This window comes from Salvelinus alpinus, chromosome 12 (assembly GCF_045679555.1).
Source record: "Salvelinus alpinus chromosome 12, SLU_Salpinus.1, whole genome shotgun sequence".
Lineage (NCBI taxonomy): Eukaryota > Metazoa > Chordata > Actinopteri > Salmoniformes > Salmonidae > Salvelinus > Salvelinus alpinus.
The window spans coordinates 33532393-33555486 of record NC_092097.1 but is presented as its reverse complement, the minus strand read 5'-3'; the positions used below and the strand labels follow the sequence as shown (position 1 = coordinate 33555486).

Sequence of the window (23094 nt, the reverse complement as noted above, 5' to 3'; positions counted from 1 at the left end):
GTGCATTTGCTGAGTCATTTTGCTGTTGCAGAACTAGTTACTCAGCAGCATCAATATCAGTTGTTTCCTGTCATGGGCTATTGATACAAGTTTCAAGAGTGCTTATTTCCCATTGTAATGAATACCTTTTTTCTAGGTTACTTTTGTTTAGTTTATCTTGTCTTGTGTAAGATCTGGTCTAATGCTACAAATTAAAGCATGCACCAGTCAGCCTCTCACCATTTTCTATAGCGGTCCTGCTCTTCTCTGTCAGAGCAGTATTTAGACCCAAGTGGAGAAATGGTGGAAAGAAATGCAACTCTAACCCAGGTATTCCCAAACTTTTTCACTCGGGGGGGCTTCCAGCATTGGAATTTTTCTATGGACACAAGCACTGTTCATGACACAAACTGTTGACACCCGTCTTGTTGGTGGAGATAATATTGCAGGTTTAAAGCTTATTTCCTGCAATTCTACACATTTCGTCATGAGGTGCAAAGGAAATGTTGCTGTTTTAAAGCATTTTGTTGTTGTTGCAATTCTATACATTTGCCCTGTCTGTGTACCCGTGTTATTTGAGTGACAAAAAAATTACAACTATATCTATGGGCTAAAAAAAAGCCAATAAAAAAACATTCGCTGACTGACATAGGCTAGTTGATCTGGACATTTCTGATAAGTTATAAATAACTCTCTAAGGTATGCAGTGACTACCATAACAAAAGGAACTAATGATGCACTACTCAATTTCAAAATTGCACCTTGTGCATTCTACTATTAAAACTTTCAAGAGTAAGTTTTGAAGCTGAGTTTGCGTCCCCCCCCCCCCCCCCGTCCCCCCCAACAGAGCCCTTGGGCTCCGACCCAAACTTTGGGAACCACTGCTCTAATATAGAGATGCTCTGTTTTTTTGACACCACACTCCAAAAAGCAAATTTTGCAGGCTCTTGTTTTGTCTAATCTTGATTATTGTCCAGTCGTGTGGTCCAGTGCGGCGAGGAAAGACCTAGTTAAGCTGCAGCTGGCCCAGAACAGAGCGGCACGTTTTGCTCTTCATTGTAATCAGAGTGCTGATATAAATACTATGCATGCCAGTCTCTCTTGGCTAAGAGTTGACTAGAGACTGACTGCATCACTTCTTCTTTTTATAAGAAACATTAATGTGTTGAAAATCCCAAATTGTTTGCATAGTCATCTTACGCACAGCTCTGACATACACACTTATCCTACCAGACATGCCACCAGGGGTCTTTTCATAGTCCCATATCCAGAACAAATTCAAGAAAACGTACAGTATTATATAGAGCCCTTACTGCATGGAACTTCCTTCCATCTCATATTGCTCAAATAAACAGCAAACCTGGTTTCAAAAAACAGATAAAGCAACACCTCTCGGCACAACGCCTCTCCCCTATTTGACCTAGATAGTTTGTGTGTATGCATTGATATGTAGGCTACGTGTGCCTTTAAAAAAAAATGTATGTAGTTCTGTTCTTGTCAAATGATGTTCTGTATTATGTTTTGTGTGGACCCCAGGAAGAGTAGCTGCTGCTTTTGCAACAGCTAATGGGGATCCTAATAAAATCCCAAACCAACTGTTTACTAACACTGATCCTTCTGTGATTCAGTGGGTGACTGGAGTGACAACCTGCAGATACCCACAATGACCAGAGTTTAATTTGTCAGTAATTAAGGCTAGAGATGGAAGCATACTTTTTTTCAAACCCGAAATAAGTGTTACTGGTCTCTGCAGTGTTGTACTATACAGTGGGGCAAAAAAGTATTTAGTCAGCCACCAATTGTGCAAGTTCTCCCACTTAAAAAGATGAGAGAGGCCTGTAATTTTCATCTTAGGTACACTTCAACTATGACAGACAAAATGAGAGAGAAAAATCCAGAAAATCACATTGTATGATTTTTAATGAATTTATTTGCAAATTATGGTGGAAAATAAGTATTTGGTCAGCTACAAACAAGCAAGATTTCTGGCTCTCACAGACCTGTAACTTCTTCTTTAAGAGGCTCCTCTGTCCTCCACTCATTACCTGTATTAATGGCACCTGTTTGAACTTGTGGACGGGTGTCTTTTTATACTGATAACAACCTCAAACAGTCACACTCCAAACTCCACTATGGCCAAGACCAAAGAGCTGTCAAAGGACACCAGAAACAAAATTGTAGACCTGCACCAGGCTGGGAAGACTGAATCTGCAATAGGTAAGCAGCTTGGTTTGAAGAAATCAACTGTGGGAGCAATTATTAGGAAATGGAAGACATACAAGACCACTGATAATCTCCCTCGATCTGGGGCTCCACGCAAGATCTCACCCCGTGGGGTCAAAATGATCACAAGAACGGTGAGCAAAAATCCCAGAACCACACGGGGGAACCTAGTGAATGACCTGCAGAGAGCTGGAACCAAAGTAACAAAGCCTACCATCAGTAACACACTACGCCGCCAGGGACTCAAATCCTGCAGTGCCAGACGTGTCCCCCTGCTTAAGCCAGTACATGTCCAGGCCCGTCTGAAATTTGCTAGAGAGCATTTGGATGATCCAGAAGAAGATTGGGAGAATGTCATATGGTCAGATGAAACCAAAATAGAACTTTTTGGTAAAAACTCAACTCGTCGTGTTTGGAGGACAAAGAATGCTGAGTTGCATCCAAAGAACACCATACCTACTGTGAAGCATGGGGGTGGAAACATCATGCTTTGGGGCTGTTTTTCTGCAAAGGGACCAGGACGACTGATCCGTGTAAAGGAAAGAATGAATGGGGTCATGTATCGTGAGATTGAGTGAAAACCTCCTTCCATCAGCAAGGGCATTGAAGATGAAACGTGGCTGGGTCTTTCAGCATGACAATGATCCCAAACACACCGCTCGGGCAACGGCTTCGTAAGAAGCATTTCAAGTAGAGGTCGACCGAGTCAATCACCACCTTTCGGAGACACCTGAAACCCCACCTCTTTAAGGAATACCTAGGATAGGATAAAGTAATCCTTCTAACCCCCCCCCTCCCCCTTAAAAGAGTTAGATGCACTATTGTAAAGTGGCTGTTCCACTGGATATCATAAGGTGAATGCACCAATTTGTAAGTCGCTCTGGATAAGAGCGTCTGCTAAATGACTTAAATGTAAATGAAAAATCATAATCGGTCAACCTCTAATTTCAAGGTCCTGGAGTGGCCTAGCCAGTCTCCAGATCTCAACCCCATAGAAAATCTTTGGAGGGAGTTGAAAGTCCGTGTTGCCCAGCAACAGCCCCAAAACATCACTGCTCTAGAGGAGATCTGCATGGAGGAATGGGCCAAAATACCAGCAACAGTGTGTAAAAACCTTGTGAAGACTTACAGAAAACATTTGACCCCTGTCATTGCTAACAAAGGGTATATAACAAAGTATTGAGAAACTTTTGTTATTGACCAAATACTTATTTTCCACCATAATTTGCAAATAAATTCATAAAAAATCCTACAATGTGATTTTCTGGAATTTTTTTCTTCTCATTTTGTCTGTCATAGTTGAAGTGTACCTATGATGAAAATTACAGGCCTCTCATCTTTTTAAGTGGGAGAACTTGCACAATTGGTGGCTGACTAAATACTTTTTTGCCCCACTGTATATATTTCTCTTAATATTTAGTTTAATTTCAGTTGCCTGTTTCCAGACAGATCTCCAGTCCCTGCATTTCCAGAGCTCACCCTCCGCCCCCCTTTAACCCCAACCCACACTGATGGAGACAGAGCGGGAAGCCGACCTCCTGGAAGGTAACGTTAACAGAAACAAGACACTCCACCACACTAACTCCCACGCCTTACTGTGGTCAGCTCAGCACACATGGTACGCTATAGGCTCTATGCCAGTATACACAATACATTGTAGAAAAAATAACTCCCAAACACACGATTTACCTCTGCACATTTTCGATCCAATACCTTTTTCAAGATAAAGTGAGATTCACCTTGTTGATTTTAGGGCATTAACTCCCAGCACTACAACGAGATAAGCTTGGCGGTAGTGTGTGTGATAACCCTCTTCTGAAGTGACACTGTGCTCTTTGGGGAAACAGCTTGGTCATGGTTTTCAATTTAGGGACTTGTGCCTTGGACTTAGAAGGGATGTGTTATTATGTTCTTGCATGACTGTTTTTGTGTGTGTGTGTGGGGGGAGGGGGTGATGATGTGGCAATAATAGAAATCAGGAGGTTGTGACCAAGCTTTCTTTCCATGGGTTGAAGGGGAATGGGTTAGTAAGTTTGTCTTTCATCCTGAGTCTGACTTGTGTAATGAAATAGGAAGTTATTGAGACATTCAGTGAGGTAGGCTACATATAGCCTATGTAAGCAACGCTCCTGTTAGAAGAAGTAGACTTGGACCCAAAGAGACCGTAGTGAGAGTGGAACCTTTCGGAGATGAAGGAAGAGAAGCCCAATGAACATTCCAACCTGAGTAAGTACAGATCATTGTATCAGACCATCAGTAGAGTGGTACACTTTTAGTGTGAGGAGGAGGATGCATTAAGGGTCTAGAATTCTAGTGTAATGACGTGATTGGTGGGCTCTTGATTCGTATGATGTGACAATTCATGTCATCACGCTGTTCATATTTAACCTGTTACGCAAATAGATATTTGGCCTTAGTATTGCTCTTTGTTTAGCCTACTTTTCAGCGGTATGATGTAGCCTATTCATGTAAAAGGTGCATTGAACGAGAAAAATTACACCTTGTATTGGGTGGCAGGTAGCCTAGCGGTTAGAGAATTGGTCTGGTAAAGGATAGGTCGCTGGTTCGAATGCCAGAGCCAACAAGGTGAAAAATCAGCCGACGTGCCCTTTGAGCAAGGCACGTAACTCTAATTTGTTCCAAGGGCGCCGTACTACTATGGCTGACCCTGTAAAACAACACATTTCACTGCACCTATCCGGTGTATGTGACAATTAAAAATATTGTAAAAAATGTTTTACATTGCATATCTTTTACTTTATAACCTGAAGTGTTTCAAAATGTGTCATAAAACAGGTTTGTTGGCCCTTCCTGGAGACTTGGCCGGGTTCAGAGAGTTGATTGACACACTCTTTACAGGGGACTTTGATGTGGCACTTCCTTGTTGAAGTTGGAAAACGCTTCTGTCATTAGTCATACATGCTTACAAGTGACTGTATAGATGGCTAGTAGAGACTGAAAGTATGGCTTTTAATCTCTTGACTGTGGCAAGGTTGCCAATGAATGTCTGCTTTAATCTGCAGCTGAATCAAATCAAATCAAATTTTATTTGTCACATGCGCCGAATACAACAGGTGTAGTAGACCTTACAGTGAATTTCTTACTTACAGGATCTAACCAATAGTGCAAAAAAGGTGTTAGGTGAACAATAGGTAAGTAAAGAAATAAAACAACAGTAAAAAGACAGGCTATATACAGTAGCGAGGCTATAAAGCCCTTAACCAACAATACTATTTTATTTTCTTAAAACTGCAAGTATTTACTAAAATACACTGAAGTAATAAAAATAAATTAAGGAGCGACAATAAAATAACAGTAGCGAGGCTATATACGGGGGTACCGGTACAGAGTCAATGTGCGGGGGCACCGGTTAGTCGATGTAATTGAGGTAATATGTACATGTAGGTAAAGTGACTGTATGGAAAATAAACAGAGTAGCAGTAGCGTAAAAGGGGGGACAATGCAAATAGTCCCGGTTGCTGTGTGATTAGCTGTTCAGGAGTCATGGCTTGGGGGTAGAAGCTGTTAAGAAGCATTTTGGACCTAGACTTGTCACTCCGGTACCGCTTGCCGTGCGGTAGAAGATAGAACAGTCTATGACTAGGGTGGCTGGAGTCTTTGGCAATTGTTTGGGCCTTCCTCTGACACGCCTGGTATAGAGGTCCTGGATGGCAGGAAGCTTGGCCCCAGTGATATACTGGGCTGTACGCACTACACCCTGGTGCCTTGCGGTCGGAGGCCGAGCACTTGCCATACCAGGCGGTGATGCAACCAGTCAGGATGCTCTTGATGGTGTAGAACTTTTTGAGGATTTGAGGACCCATGCCAAATCTTTTTAGTCTCCTGAGGAGGAATAGGCTTTGTGTTTGGACCATGATAGTTTGTTGGTGATCTGGACACCAAGGAACTTGAAGCTCTCAACCTGCTCCACTACAGCCCCGTCAATGAGAATGGGGGCATGCTCGGCCCTCCCTTTTCCTGTAGTCCACAATCATCTCCTTTGTCTTGATCGCGTTGAGGGATAGGTTGTTATTCTGGCACCACATTGCCAGGTCTCTGACCTCCTCCCTATAGGCTGTCTCATCGTTGTCGGTGATCAGGCCTACCACAGTTGTGTCGTCAGCAAACTTAATGATGGTGTTGGAGTCGTGCCTGGCCATGCAGTCGTGGGTGAACAGGGAGTACAGGAGGGGACTGAGCACGCACCCCTGAGGGGACCCCGTGTTGAGAATTAGCGTGGCAGATGTGTTACCTACCCTTACCACCTGGGGGCAGCCCGTCAGGAAGTCCAGGATCCAGTTGCAGAGGGAGGTGTTTAGTCCCAGGGTCCTTAGCTTCGTGATGAGCTTTGAGGGTACTACGGTGTTGAACGCTGAGCTTTAGTCACTGAATAGCATTCTCACAAAGGTGTTCCTTTTGTCCAGGTGGGAAAGGGCAGTGTGGAGTGCAATAGAGATTGCATCATCTGTGGATCTGTTTGTGCGGTTTGCAAATTGGAGTGGGTCTAGTGTTTCTGGGATAATGGTGTTGATGTGAGCCATGACCAGCCTTTCAAAACACTTCATGGCTACAGACGTGAGTGCTACGGGCCGGTAGTCATTTAGGCAGGTTACCTTGGTGTTCTTGGGCACATGGACTGGTGGTCTGCTTGAAATATGTTGGTATTTCAGACGCGGTCAGGGAGAGGTTGAAAATGTCAGTGAAGACACTTGCCAGTTGGTCAGCGCATGCTCGGAGCACACGTCCTGGTAATCTGTCTGGCCCTGCGGCCTTGTGAATGTTGACATGTTTAAAGGTATTACTCACATCGGCTACGGAGAGCGTGATCACACGGTCATCAAGGAACAGCTGATTGTCTCATGCATGCTTCAGTGTTGCTTGCCTCGAATCAGATGGTGTGGAACAAATGGCTTGGTAATGGGAAGAGTGTGGGTAGAATAGAATCTCTCTTCATATTGCTCAGGGTCATGTGATCACAGTAGTTTTCATGTTACTCACTCACTCTCTCTCACACAGAGGAACCTCCTCAGGAGAATGGGGTCATCCAGAGCACCCAGGGCCTGTACAGCTCCACCTCCACTCCGGCCTCAGACGACGAGCCCTTCTCCACATACTTTGAGGAGAAGGTGCCCATTCCAGAGGATGTCACCCAGGTGCTGAGGCCATATGCCCTATGACCACACACAGATTATTAACACAGCCTAGAAACTCACAGGGATTATTAACACAGAGCCTATGATCTCAGGGTCTATGACATCACATTAAGTATTAACTCACAGAGCCTATGGTATCACAGGGGTTATGACGTCAAGGTCTATGACCTCACACAGATTAACCCAGAGCCTATGGCATCACATGTGCAATTATGACCTTATAAAATACAGTACCAGTCAAATGTTTGGACACACCTACTCATTCAAGGGTTTTTCTTTTCTTTTTACTATTTTCTACATTAAGAATAATAGTGAAGACATCAGAACTATGAAATAACACATGGAATCATGTAGTAACCAAAACAGTGTTAATCAAAATATATTTTATAATTTAGATTATTCGAAGTAGCCACCCTTTGCCTTGATGACAGCTTTGCACACTCTTGGCATTCTCTCAACCAGCTTCATGAGGAAGGCTTTTCCAAAAGTCTTGAAGGAGTTCCCACATATGCTGAGCACTTGTTCGCTGCTTTTCCTTCATTCTGCGGTCCAACTTATCCCAAACCATCAATCAAATCCAAATATATCATTTGTGGATCTGTTTGTGCGGTATGCAAATTGGAGCGGGTCTAGGGTTTCTGGGATAATGGTGTTGATGTGAGCCATGACCAGTTTTTCAAAGCATTTCATGGCAACAGACGTGAGTGCTACAGGTCGGTAGTCATTTAGGCAGGTTGCCTTTGTGTTCTTGGGCACAGGGACTATGGTGGTCTGCTTGAAACATGTTGGTATTAGACTCGGACAGGGAGAGGTTGAAAATGTCAGTGAAGACACTTGCCAGTTGGTCAGCGCATGCTCGGAGTACACGTCCTGGGAATCCGTCTGGCCCTACGGACTTGTGAATGTTGACCTGTTTAATGGTCTTACTCACGTCGGCTACAGAGAGCGTTATCACAGTCGTCCGGAACAGCTGGTGCTCTCATGCATGCCTCAGTGTTGCTTGCCTCGAAGCGAGCATAGAAGTGATTTAGCTCGTCTGGTAGACTCGTGTCACTGGTCAGCTCTCGGCTGTGCTTCCCTTTGTAGTCTGTAATAGTTTGCAGGCCCTGCCACATCCGACGAGCGTCGGAGCCGGTGTAGTACGATTCAATCTTAGCCCTGTATTGACGCTTTGCCTGTTTGATGGTTCGTCGGAGGGCATAACGGGATTTCTTATAATCTTCCGGGTTAGAGTCCCTCTCCCTGAAATAGGCAGCTCTACCCTTTAAGCTCGAATGTTGCCTGTAGTCCATGGCTTCTGGTTGGGGTATGTACATACCTCACTGTGGGGACGGCGTCCTCGATGCACTTATTGATCAAGCAAGTGACTGATGTGGTGTACTCCTTAATGCCATTGGAAAAATCCCTGAACATATTCCAGTCTGTGCTAGCAAAAGTCCTGTCGTTTAACATCTGCTTCATCTGACCACTTTTTTTATAGACCGAGTTACTGGTGCTTCCTGCTTTAATTTTTGCTTGTAAGCAGGAATCGGGAGGATAGAATTATGGTCAGATTTGCCAAATGGAGGGCGAGGGAGAGCTTTGTACGCGTCTCTGTGTAGAGTAAAGGTGGTCTTGAATTTCTTTTCCCTCTGGTTGCACATTTAATATGCTGAAGAAATTAGGTAAAACTGATTTAAGTTTCCCTGCATGAAAGTCACCGGCCACTTTGAGTGCCACCTCTGCATGAGCATTTTCCAGTTTGCTTATGGCTATATACAGCTCATTGAGTGCGGTTTCAGTGCCAGCATCGGTCTGTGGTGGTAAGAAAAACACAGGTGTCTTACCAGAGGCTGCTGTTCTGTCCTGCCGATAGTGTATAACCTGCCAGCTGTATGTTCTTAATGTCGTCGTTCAGCTACGACTCTGTGAAACATAAGATATTACCGTTTTTAATGTCCCGTTGGTAAGATAAACATGCTTTCAGTTTGTCACATTTATTTTCCAATTGGGTTGAGGTCGGGTGATTGTGGGGGTCAGGTCATCTGATACAGCTCTCCATCACTCTGCTTTTTGGTCAAATAGCCCTTACACAGCCTGAAGGTGTGTTCTGGGTCATTGTCCTATTGAAAAGCAGATGATAGTCCCACCAAGCGCAAACCAGATGGGATGGCATATTGCTGCAGAAAGCTATGGTAGCCATGCTGGTTAAGTGTGCCTTGAATTCTAAATAAATCAACGACAGTGTCACGAGCAAAGCACCATCACACCTCCACCTCCATGCTTCACTGTGGGAACCACACATGCGGCGATTATCCGTTCACCTACTGAACCAAAAATCTCAAATTTAGACTCCTTTGACCAAATAACAGATTTCCACCGGTCTATTGTCCATTGCTTGTGTTTCTTGGCCCAAGCAAGTCTCTTCTTATTATTGGTGTCCTTTAGTAGTGTTTTCTTTGCCTCAATTTGACCACGAAGGCCAGAGGAGACTGCGTGAATCGGAACAGTTGATGTTGAGATGTCTGTTACTTGAACTCTGTGAAGCATTTATTTGGGCTGCCATCTGAGTTGCAGTTAACTCTAATGAACTTATCCTCTGCAGCAGAGGTAACTCTGGGTGTTCCTTTCCTGTGTCGGTCCTCACGAGCCAGTTTCATCATAGCGCTTGATGTTTTTTGCGACTGCACTTGGAGAAACTTTCAAAGTTCTTGAAATGTCCCGGCTTGACTGACCTTCATGTCTTAAAGTAATGATGGACTGTCGTTTCTCTTTGCTTGTTTGAGCTGTTCTTGCCATAATATGGACTTGGGATTTTACCAAATAGGGCTATCTTCTGTATACCCCCCTACCTTGTCACAACACAACTGATTGGCTGAAACGCATTAAGAAGGAATGAAATTCCACAAATTATCTTTTAACAAGGCACACCTGTTATTTGAAATGCATTGCAGGTGATTACCTCATGAAGCTGGTTGAGAGAATGCCAAGTTTGCACAGCTGTCATCGTGGCAAAGGGTGGCTATATAATATATTTTGTTTCGTTTAACACTTTTTTAGCTTACTACATGATTCCATAGTTTTGATGTCTTCACTATTATTATACAATGTAAAAAATTAAGAAACCCTTGATTGAGTAGTGTGTCAACTTCCGACTGGTACTGTATATTACTTCACAGTTATTGAGTCATAGAGCCTATGGCATAACAGGGATTATCATGACATCACAGGGCATATCTTCTAAGTGCGTATGACCTCAAAGAGCATATTACCCTAAGCTTATGACCTGAATAAAGTGATACACAAAGGTACTATTAATATAGAATAATTTAGAAATTATAACTTCAATGACCGGTAATACTTCATGCTAAGATTTATTTTCAGGCGTTGATTGTAATATTTGAGATCCTCTCTTTTCAGATGTTCAGTTTCCGTAAACTCTGGGCCTTTACGGGACCTGGTTTCTTGATGAGCATCGCCTATCTTGACCCAGGGAACATCGAGTCTGACCTGCAGTCTGGCGCTAAAGCTGGCTTTAAGGTGAACACAAACCTTCATTCAAGGGACAGGGGTACCAAGTCAAATCATATGTTATTTGTCATGTGCTTCGTAACCAACAGGTGTAGACTAACAGTGAAATGCTTACTTACGGGCCCTTCCTAACAATTCAGAGAAAGAAAAATAGAGAAATAATAGATAAGTAATAGGTAATATACAATGAGTAACAATAACTTGGCTATATACATGGGGTACAAATACCGAGTTGATGTGCTGGCGTACGAGGTAATTGTGGTAGATATGTACAGTGCATTCAAAGTATTCAGACCCCTTCCCTTTTTCACATTTTGATGCGTTAGTCTTATTCAAAAATTGATTTAAAACTAATTTTATCTCATTAATCTACACACAATACCACCTAATGACAAAGCGAAAAAAGGTTTTTAGAAATACCTTATTTACATAAGTATTCAGACTCTTTGCTATGCGACTGGAAATTTAGCTCTGCTGCATCCTGTTTTCCATTGATCATCCTTGAGTCCACCTGTGATACATTCAATTGATTGGACCTGATTTGGAAAGGCACACACCTGTGTGTGTATATAAGGTCCCACAGTTGACAGTGCGTGTCAGAGCAAAAACCAAGCCACGAGGTCGAATCTGGAGGAAACCTGGCACCATCCCTACGGTGAAGCATGGCGGTGGCATCATGCTGTGGGGATGTTTTTCAGCGGCAGGGACTGGGAGACTAGTCAGGATCGAAGCAAAGATGAACGGAGCAAAGTACAGAGAGATCCTTGATGAAAACCTGCTCAGCACCTCAGACTGGGGCAAAGGTTCACCTTCCAACCGGACAACTATCTTAAGCATGTAGTGGTATTTATTAGAGAGGGGTAAAGAAAGATTTTGTTCGGGCGCCAGGCAGGTATTAACCATGCCGAAAGGAAAAGAGTAGAATAGAGAGAGTACCACTACCAGACCCACACACATCAGCAGAAGAGACTGCCTAGAGTGTAGCCTGTTTACCAGATAGCCAGTGGAGAGAAAAGAGAATACACACCCTATAAAACCCACATCACAGCACAGGGGTAACCCCACCAAGAATACCTCATACAATAATAATAATAATAATAATGGCAGAGCAATTGAACATCAACTTCATACCAGAAAGAACCCAGTCATCAACAGAGGATTTGCAATAATCTGTATTCTCTTCCAGTGGAGGAGTGCAGAGGGTATGAATGTGGGGGGTGTTCATCGACACAGCAAAGGCCTTAAAAATGTCCACAATCTTCTTGGCCACATGTCCATAGTACACCCCACCTCAATACAGTTCAAATAACAATACACAACTTTAAAGCAACCTCCCTTTTAACTAAAATGTCCACCCAAATACTTCTGTCAGGGCAATAATAGTCCAGCTCCAATGAACTTCAATGGGAAGTGCATTAGAAAAATAGAGTCTGTTGCAGGGTAAAGCACTGGAACGATAGAGGGAAGAGAAAGAGAGAAAGGGAACAAGAGAGGTCTTCAGGCGTGCCGGTGTACTGTCCGATGGTTTGTTGGTTTGTAGCTTAAAGCTTCGCAACAATGTTGCTACTAATCCATGCGATCCATAACCGTCGCGGTCCCAAACGAAAACAACCACGACGTAGAGCCATCACACCGATGATTGAGTTAAATACTTTATAACTACATACGCTGAAAACAAACAAAACTTCTGCAGCATAGCACACACAATCAAACTGTCGCGCCACCCAAGAGCAGCTCCTCATAGAGCTGAACGAGACATCTTTATCTCCTCCTTCCTTACTGCTCATGCGCTCTTAAAGTGGCAGCACACGGTGAAGGCTCCGTGCAGGATTTCGCCACAAGCACACAGCCAAGACAACGCAGGAGTGGCTTCCGGGACAAGTCTCTGAATGTCCTTGAGTTGCCCGTACTTGAACCCGATTTGAACACTGACTTGAACCTTGAAAATAGCTGTGCAGCGATGCTCCCCATCCAACCTGACAGAGCTTTTGCAGAGAATGGGAGAAACGCCACAAATTCAGGTGTGCAAAGCTTGTAGAGTCAAAACCAAGAAGACTTGAGGCTGTAATTGCTGCCAAAGGTGCTTCAACAAAGTACTAAGTAAAAGGTCTGAATACTTACAATACCAGTCAAAAGTTTGGACAAACCTACTCAAGAGTTTATTTCTTTATTTTTACTATTTTCTAAATTATTATTCTACAGTGAAGACACCTAACCTGTGAAATAACACATTGAATAATCTAAAATATATTTAGATTTGATTAACAATTTTTTGATTACTACATTATTCCAAGAAGTCACCCTTTGTCTTTGACAGCTTTGCACACTTGGCATTCTCCCAACCAGCATCACCTGGAATGCTTTTCCAATAGTCTTGAATGAGTTCCCACATTCTGCGCACTTGTTGGCTGCTTTTCCTTCACTCTCCTCCTTGGTCAAATAGCCCTTACACAGCCTGGAGGTGTGTTGAGTAATTGTCCTGTTGGAAAAACAAATGATAGTCCCACTAAGCTCAAACCAAATGGGATGGTGTATTACTGCAGAATGACTGTGGTAGCCATGCTGGTTAAGTGTGCCTTTTGAATTCTAAATAAATCAGACACTGTCACCAGCAAGGCGCCATCACACTACCGCCATGCTTCACGGTGGGAACCACACATGCGGAGATCATCCATTCACCTACTCTGCGTCTCACAAAGACACGGCGGTTGGAACCAAAAATCTCCAATTTGGTCTCCAGACCAAAGGACAGATTTCCACTGGTCTAATGTCCATTGCTTGTGTTTCTTGGCCCAAGCAAGTTTCTTCTTATTATTGGTGTCCTTTAGTGGTGTTTTCTTTGCAGCAATTTGACCATGAAGGCCTGATTTCACGCAGTCTCCTCTGAACAGTTGATGTTGAGATGTGTCTGTTACTTGAACTCTGAAGCATTTATTTGGGATGCAATTTCTGAGGCTGGTAACGCTAATATCCTCTGCAGCAGAGGTAACTCTGCGTCTTCCTTTCCTGTGTCGTTCCTCATGAGAGCCAGTTTCATCATAGCGCTTCATCATAGCGCTGGCAGGTGACTTCACTGACATTTTCTACATGTCCCTGACTGAGTCTGTAATACCAACATGTTTCAAGCAGACCACCATAGTCCCTGTGCCCAAGAACACGAAGGCAACCTGCCTAAATGACTACCGACCTGTAGCACTCACAACTGTTGCCATGAAGTGCTTTGAAAGGTTGGTAATGGCTCACATCAACACCATTATCCCAGAAACCCTAGACCCATTCCTGTTTGCATACCGCCCAAACAGATCCACAGATGATGCAATCTCTATTGCACTCCACACTGCCCTTTCCCACCTGGACAAAAGGAACACTTATGTGAGAATGCTATTCAGTGACTAAAGCTCAGCGTTCAACACCATAGTACCCTCAAAGCTCATCACTAAGCGAAGGACCCTTGGACTAAACACCTCCCTCTGCAACTGGATCCTGGACTTCCTGACGGGCTGCCCCCAGGTGGTAAGGGTAGGTAACACATCTGCCACGCTAATTCTCAACACGGGGTCCCCTCAGGGGTGCGTGCTCAGTCCCCTCCTGTACTCCCTGTTCACCCACGACTGCATGGCCAGGCACGACTCCAACACCATTAAGTTTGCTGACGACACAACAGTGGTAAGCCTGATCACCGACAATGACGAGACAGCCTATAGGGAGGAGGTCAGAGACCTGGCCGGGTGGTGCCAGAATAACAACCTATCCCTCAACGTAACCAAGACTAAGGAGATGATTGTGGACTACAGGAAAAGGAGGACCGAGCACGTCCCCATTCACGGGGCTGTAGTGGAGCAGGTTGAGAGCTTCAAGGTCCTTGGTGTCCACATCACCAACACACTATCATGGTCCAAACACACCAAGACAGTTGTGAAGAGGGCACGACAGCCTATTCCCCCTCAGGAAACTAAAATGATTTGGCATGGGTCCTGAGATCCTCAAAAGGTTTTACAGCTGCAACATCGAGAGCATCCTGACTGGTTGCATCACTGCCTGGTACGGCAATTGCTCGGCCTCTGACCGCAAGGCACTACAGAGGTTAGTGCGTACGGCCCAGTACATCACTGGGGCTAAGCTGCCTGCCATCCAGGACCTCTACACCAGGCGGTGTCAGGTGAAGACCCTAAAAATTGTCAGACCCCAGCCACCCCAGTCATAGACTGTTCTCTCTACTAACGCATGGCAAGCGGTACCGGAGTGCCAAGTCTAGGACAAAAAGGCTTCTCAACAGTTTTTACCCCTAAGCCGTAAGACTCCTGAACAGGTACTCAAATGGCTACCCGGACTATTTGCGTTGTGTGTTTGCATCTGTTTTATCTCTTTACTTACCTATTGTTCACCTATTACCTTTTTTGCACTATTGGTTAGAGCCTGTAAGTAAGCATTTCACTGTAAGGTCTACACCTGTTGTATTCGGCGCACGTGACAGACTTTGACTTTATTTGAATTAATCGGCCATGCCGATTTAATCGGTTGACCTCTAATGCAGATAACCAAATAGCAACTCAGACTATCTATTTAACTAACTATTTTGCCATGGTGCTGTCTGCCTAGGAAGAGAGCTCCTGTACCGTTTGTAAATATTTAATACTTTTTTTGTTAAATTTTTAAATACACTTTTTTTTCTCTGTATTCATCACATGGTGGTGTTCAATTTCAAAGTTACAGGACTTTAATGTTTATTCTGTGTTTGCCTTCGGTAGCTGGATGGCTAATGTTTGCGTTTTAAATAATGCAGCAGTAGCTTTTTTGTTTCACCTGCCGGTTGGAAGGTGGAGACTATGGTGTCAGAGGCGGAGGGACTGTTCCTGACCACTGCTGATGTGTGGTTGATTTTTCTGGTGCTTTACTGCAGTAGAAGCATCACTCAGTTGGGTGTTACACTGTCGGCAATGGAGGATCAGCTACCTATGGAGGAGTGACTACTATGAAGGAACTGGGAACTTCAGACAAAGGGATGGACCCTGATGAAGAGCTTCTGGCTTGACTGACAGACTGACTTTCTCCCTGGCTGTACTGTAGCATTGATGCTCCCTCTCAAGCCATAGAGTTTTCCAAACTGCCTCAACTCCATTCGTTTTCCATCTTTCATTTGTTGATTAATGTTAACATAAGTTTCTAAACATATATATATATATATATTTTTTTTTAAATCCTTGATGATTTGCAATGTATCCACATGTGTGATGTATTGTGATTTTATTGTCAAATATATAATATTATGGCTTGGGGGTGGTAGAAGCTGTTCAGGGTCCTGTTGGGTCCTGTTGGTTCCAGACTTGGTGCATCGGTCAAGCTTGCTGTGCGGTACCAGAGAGAACAGTCGGTCTTGGGTGGCTGGAGTCTTTGACAGTTTTTAGGGCCTTCCTCACACCACCTGGTATAGAGGTCCTGGATGGCAGGGAGCTCGGCCCCAGTGATGTACTGGGGCATACGCACTACCCTCTGTAGTGCCTTGCGGTTGGATGCCAACTAAGCGGTGATGTAGCCAGTCAAGATGCTTTCAATGGTGTGACTGTAGAGATTTCTGAACCATGGTCAAATTCGAAGACAAATAATTTACTCAAAGACAAAGTTCTATCTCCGGTTGGACAGTTATGTTTTATTCTATAATCAGCATTCCCTATTACATCTGGTCTTTTTGCTCTTGATTATGTTTAATTTACTCCCATGCTTCATCACCATTATTTTGTCCCCCCCTCTCGCTCTCTTTCTCTCTCAGCTCCTGTGGGTGTTGTTGGGGGCCACCATCATCGGCCTCCTCCTGCAGAGACTGGCTGCACGCCTGGGGGTCGTCACAGGGATGCACCTCGCAGAGGTCTGCAACCGCCAGTACCCCACTGTGAGTAACCCTCCTTCGCCCTACACCATATAGAAGGGTTTGGTTTAAATTAATTGAATGTGATTGCTATGTGTTATATTCAGTCTTGCTCTCCACACCTCCATCCCGTCCAAGGTTCCTCGTATTATCCTGTGGCTGATGGTGGAGCTGGCCATCATCGGCTCAGACATGCAGGAGGTCATCGGCTGTGCCATTGCCTTCAACCTCCTCTCTATGGGCAGGTAGCTACAGTACCACCCGCCAGCGCCCAACCAAGCCACACTTTACTACACAAAGAGTGCGTCCCAAATGACACCCTATTCCCTATTTAGTGCCCCCTGTTCAAAAGTAGTACACTATATAGGGTGACATTTGGGATACTGACAAAGGCATACAACGGGTGCTCTAGCGGTCAATGTATTGGGGTCAAACTAACATTGTTGTTTGCTATCTACCAGGATTCCACTTTGGGGAGGTGTCCTCATCACCATCATTGACACCTTTGTGTTCCTTTTTCTAGATAAATATGGTGAGTTTCTTTGACACATTAAGATGTCTGTGATTTAAGTCCTTGGGCACAGGTGTGTGTATGTATTTCTGTCTGGGCGTGTTTCAAAATGATTTCCGACTTTTGTTTTTTAGGCTTGAGGAAACTTGAAGCCTTCTTTGGGTTTCTCATCACCATCATGGCTATAAGCTTTGGGTATGAGGTAAGAACAAGCTTTTCCCTGTGTTCATCTTTAAAAAATAAAAAATCCCCTTCTGTAAACCTGCCAGCTGGTTTTTATAGTATATAGCGCAGCTTTGATAGAATTTGTTAGGTTTTCTTTTCTGCATTTGTGTGTATCTGACTGCCATCTCGTGTGTATGTGCCTGTAGTATGTGATGGTGCGTCCGGACCAGGGGGAGCTGCTGAAGGGGATGTTTCTGCCGTACTGTGAGAACTGTGATTCTGCCCAGATGGAGCAGGCTGTGGGCATCGTAGGAGCAGTCATCATGCCCCACAACATCTACCTGCACTCTGCCCTCGTCAAGGTAGGTCTCTTGCATCATGACATAGTGAAAGTCTTACACTCCTCTATGACATAGGAGTCAAAGACCTGCTTTATGACGTACTACAGAGTCAAAGATCTTCACTATGACATAGTAGAGGGTCATCATGGACCTTTACTATGACATATAAAATATTGGTAACGATTTGAAACAATCATTTATACATTTTTGGGCCAAACAACCAGAAAGTACAATGTCACAGGAATTGTGATTTATATTTTAATGATATTTTATTGTCTAGTCTCGGCAAATAGATCGTGGGAACAAGAAGGAGGTGAAGGAGGCCAACAAATACTACTTCATCGAGTCAACTATTGCTCTCTTCATCTCCTTCCTCATCAACGTCTTTGTTGTAGCAGTGTTTGCCGAGGCCTTCTACGACAAAACCAACATTGAGGTGGTGGGTATAATGACTAACCAGACCCAGCATGTCTCCTTGTCTCGTACTGTAACAATCCTTTACAGATGGTTTATACATTAATATAGCATCAGTATGGCACCTCTAAACCAGTGACCACCCTTGTTTGTGATGTGCTGCTGTTCTTCTGTGTGTCACAGAATGCAAAATGCAATGCATCAGGCAGTCCTCACACAGACCTCTTCCCTCTGGACAACAGCACGCTACAGGTGGACATCTTCAAAGGGGTACATCTTTTAAGGATTAACAACAATCTATATAACCTGTGATATGAAATCACTTTGATACTGTATATACCTGCTATCTCAGTCAATCATTTTGCCATGAAATTAACATTTGTTCGGTGTTGATAATATGAATAACCATGGGGGGAATTTCTACATTCTCCCACTCACTCTATACAGGGGGTGGTGCTGGGTTGTTTCTTTGGCCCTGCGGCCCTCTACATCTGGGCCATCGGGATCCTGGCTGCCGGACAGAGCTCCACCATGACAGGCACTTACTCTGGCCAGTTTGTCATGGAGGTGAGAATGTGTACAAGTACCCAACTACTGTGTTTGTTTGTGTATGTGAGAGTGCACATTGTATTGTTAACCTTTAAGTCAATCCTTGTGTATGCGTGTGTTGGTGTTTTGTCAGTAGGGATGTGTGTTTGTTGACTATTTTCTCTCTCTTCCCCTGCGTCAGGGTTTCCTGAACCTGCGTTGGTCCCGTTTTGCCCGGGTGCTTCTCACCCGCTCCATCGCCATCTTCCCCACCCTGCTGGTGGCCATCTTTCAGGACGTGCAGCACCTAACGGGCATGAACGACTTCCTCAACGTATTGCAGAGCATGCAGGTCAGAGAAGACATGACCAGAGCCCTATCAAAAGTAGTGCACAAAATGGGGAATAGGTTGCCATTTGGGATGCCGAACGGGTCTGGGAACATGCAGAGAGAGAGAAGAGACAGGGCTTGCTGTTTGGGGTTTTAGGCTGGGTTTCTGTATAGCACTTTGACATCGGCGGATGTAAAAAGGGCTTTATAAATACATTTGATTGATTAGGGAGGAGAGGAGAAGGGTGCTGGATGGAGAGAGTGAAAACTTGGGCTAGGGACTGCAGGTTAGAGAGGGGTAGCAGCTACTCTGGGCTGGCTTGGGAGTCTTTGGGGGTTTTATACTGATGCATGTATTAAAAGCTATTGAAGGGGACTGAATGTCGTCAGTTCTTACTGTCTCTCTTTGTTCCACAGCTGCCATTTGCTCTGATCCCCATCCTGACCTTTACCAGTCTGACATCCATCATGGATGACTTTGCTAATGGACTGTGAGTCACCATAACCCTCAACCCATATAACGCTGAAGATTGCTTCTGTATTTGCACTGATAGACCAACAAATTAATAAATGTGATGACGGGGGATGCATCTCAAATGGATCCTTATTCCCTACATAGTGCCATACCTAGTGCACTCTGTAGGGAATAGGGTGCCATTTGGGACGTAAGATTTGTTTCTGTGTTTTCACTGATCGAACAACTAATTAATAAATGTGATGACAGTGACACTTTATCATTGATGCCTAACCATCTCGTCTGTGACTGTGCTCCTGAGGGTGTGGAAGATTGGCGGAGGGGTGGTCATCCTGGTGGTCTGTGCCATAAACATGTACTTTGTGGTGGTCTACGTGACCAGCCTGAACAGTGTGGCGCTCTACGTGCTGGTGGCCTTGCTCTGCATAGCCTACCTAAGCTTTGTGTGCTACCTGGTGAGTTACTGTAGTAGTCATTATAACAGCATGGACTGGGTTAGATAAGCATACAACACTGTAGATCAATTCCCAAATAAAGAGGCTACCTTTCGATGCGGAATACTAGATACTGAATGCAGGGATATGGTTTGGAAAGAAGGATTGTAAACTATTATAGGGAGTACAGTGACCCTCTTCTGACCTCCTCCCCACTCTGTGTGTCTACAGACGTGGCATTGTCTGATAGCCCTCGGGGTCTCCTGTCTGGACGTGTCCTGTCTGGGCAGCAGGGTAAGCAACAACCGCCACGCTGTGTTCATTGAGGAACAGCCAGCGTATGACACCTAAAACGGAACAGGAGTGTTTTAAAGGACAAGACAGACCAAGACGAACGTTGGCTGTGCACAGCAGATCACCTGCTAGGTGTCGGCAAACGTTGGAGATGTAGAATCGTTGGGAAATGAACAGAAAATGACGCACTCGCTGCACATAAAATGTTCTTGTTGGTCTGTCATGTCCTTCAGGCTTTGAGAGAGAGACTTACAGCTTTTTATAGAGAGATTTTAAGACATTTCCTGATATCTCTAATCATGAGATCAACACTTCAGAGAACATTTTCCCCCCACTGTTCTAATGGTTTTATCGTGTTCAGTTCTGTTGAGCTACTGGTATGTGGGGTTTATTATTTAAAACCCAATTACAACAAATGACCTCTTTCCTTTTCAGACAACCTCCTTGTCCCTTTTTAGAGTCCTCATGGTTCAGCTATAGTTTATATCCTGTCGCCTGTATTTTCATGCTCAAGCAGAGCTGGTGTGACATTCTTATGCTTTTCAATTAGAAAATTAAGTTTGAATTCTATTTCTCTCAAATTATTGCAGTCCTATTCCAGGTTAAGATGCGACAAGTTATGATCTGGCAAAATGGCAATTCTTAACCTGCTGACATAATAAGCTGAAGTCTACATTATTTGGCAGCTGCTATCGGTCTGTTTGGTAATTTACTTTTTTCCGTTATTGTACCTCTATGTGAAGACACCATTTATGATTATTTGGTCAAATGTAGAACTTGAGTATATCTCTCCTTGCTCTATTATTGAATTAATTTTTGATTTTTGTTCATTATAATTACAGTTCTCACCTTTCAGAAAAAGAAACCACGGGAAGAGAACACTTTTAGTTTGGGTTGAGCATAATTTCAAAAACTACCTTTTTAGTCAGTATTTTAAACACACCTCACTCTACATTCAAACTGATTTTTTCAGAGTGCATGTGTTTTGAGTTCAAAACGGTTAATATTATAATCTGTTCGTATATTGGGGTTGTTCCCCACTAGAAGTGAGGATTTGGGACAGAGGAATGGACAAGTATGTACAATTTGATGTGACTAGAAAGGACAACAAACTTTTAAAGTGTAATATACTTGTTAAGGCGAGTAATTAAAGAATTCTCGCATATCTTTTAATTGAGAGTTTTGCCAATTGTCTAACACTGTGGTAGACTTTTTGTAATGTGGTACTAATAACATGCACCTTGCTACCTTTACTAAATTACGTATGTTATAACATACGACTTGAGGTTAGTTTTATCTTGAATGTTAGTTGTAATGTTTTTGATAAACATCAGATTGGAATTACAGGACTGTTTAAAGCATTAATGAGTAATTTCCTATAATGCCTCAATGCTTTTTCATAAGATTCTATGATTGTTTTCATTCCAACAAAACCTTGGATAGATAACAAAAACCTAGAATTCCAAGTGAGGTCGAAGTCAAACGCTGAAATTCTATTTTAACAAGTTGATTGCCCTTAAAGGGATACTTCGGGATTTTGGCAATGAGACCCTTTATCTACTTCCCCAGTCGGATGACTTGTGGATACCATTTTTATGTCTTTGCATGCAGTTTGACGGAAGTTGCTAACTAGCATTAGCACAATGACTAAGTCTTGTCATTGGGCTAATGCCAATCAGCATTGGCTCGCAAAACTAACTTCCTTCATAATGGACACCGAGACATAAAAATGGTATCCACAAGTTCATCTGACTGGGACATTGCTTTAAAGAAAAATTGCATCCCAAAAATATATTTTGGTATTTGGTTCATTAGTCCACTGTTGACAGTCCCAAAATGTTTTGCTTGTCAGCAATATATTGTTTTAAGATTGAACATACAAATACAGAACTGGTTTCTTGCTGATGTTTAATGCAACAGACCAATCTGTAAACCTAATGCATGCAGTTCTTGCATGGTCAAGCTCAATCTATTTGACTAAGAATAATATTCAGCAGCTATAAAAGGTTTTAAGGATTTTACGATGTTTTTACCAAGGTTTTAAGAGATGAAACTCAAATGTAACTATCTGTAGTGTCATACCAGTGCCTCTCTCTGTGTAATACAGGCAGACAGACATGTTGAGCAGACTCTTAGCAGTGCATTGTTTCAACTAGAGGTGTGTTTGAACCCAACTGAACCAAGTGAAGCATACTGTAGATATAAGCTATACGACAGTGTCTGTCTCACTACTGAATAAAGCAACACCATGTATCCAAAATAAAAATCAAAACAAACAAGGATATTTCTAGATGTCTCGTGTCTTGGTGTTCGATAAAGGATTTACGTTTCTTAAACTTTTTTTTCCCTCTTTAATAATAAATAGTTAGGTGTTTACGTTTGTCCTATTGCACAAGTGCGTATTATACGCATGTGTGGATTGAAAAGTGTTTTTTTGCATATCCCACTCCCCGAGACACCCTCGGAGAGTGGTATCAGATCCAGGGATCAGCAATTGACAGCGACCCTGGAGCAGTTAGGATTAAGTGCCTTGCTCAAGGGCACAGACATGTTTTTTTCCCACCTAGTCGTTGCGGTGTTTCGGACCAGCGACCTTTGGGTTACTGGTCTACCGCTCTTAAACCGTGAAATGCTTACTTACAAGCCCTTCACCAACAGTGCAGTTCAACAAGAGTTAAGAAAATATTTATCAAATAAACTAAAGTAAAAAATAATAAAGTATCACAATAACGAGGCTATATACAGTGGGTACCGAGTCAGTGTACAGGCTAGTTGAGGTCAATGCATTCTTTGAGTACACATCCTGGTAATCCGTCTGGCCCTGCGGCTTTGTGAATGTTGACCTGTTTAAAGGTCTTGCTCACATCGGCTACC

General features: G+C 43.5%; 1 protein-coding gene across 4 annotated transcripts in view; it reads left to right on the top strand.

Moving 5' to 3' along the window:
* Nucleotides 1-23094, top strand: part of LOC139535929 (natural resistance-associated macrophage protein 2-like) — a 38150-nt gene that overhangs the window by 2939 nt on the left and 12117 nt on the right. For 2 of the 4 annotated variants that reach the window (XM_071335901.1, XM_071335900.1), the window contains exons 2-16: nt 3648-3747; nt 7219-7355; nt 10755-10874; nt 16633-16752; nt 16867-16973; nt 17190-17260; nt 17374-17441; nt 17611-17766; nt 18026-18184; nt 18343-18429; nt 18607-18726; nt 18890-19039; nt 19435-19508; nt 19794-19947; nt 20158-22504. In XM_071335901.1, the coding sequence (XP_071192002.1) occupies nt 3714-3747; nt 7219-7355; nt 10755-10874; nt 16633-16752; nt 16867-16973; nt 17190-17260; nt 17374-17441; nt 17611-17766; nt 18026-18184; nt 18343-18429; nt 18607-18726; nt 18890-19039; nt 19435-19508; nt 19794-19947; nt 20158-20277 (1677 nt within the window). In that variant the 5' untranslated portion in view covers nt 3648-3713 and the 3' untranslated portion in view covers nt 20278-22504. Of the gene's footprint in view, nt 1-3647; nt 3748-4270; nt 4429-7218; nt 7356-10754; nt 10875-16632; nt 16753-16866; nt 16974-17189; nt 17261-17373; nt 17442-17610; nt 17767-18025; nt 18185-18342; nt 18430-18606; nt 18727-18889; nt 19040-19434; nt 19509-19793; nt 19948-20157; nt 22505-23094 lie in introns of those variants that run through there. The other 2 variants (XM_071335899.1, XM_071335898.1) reach the window with 2 other exon arrangements.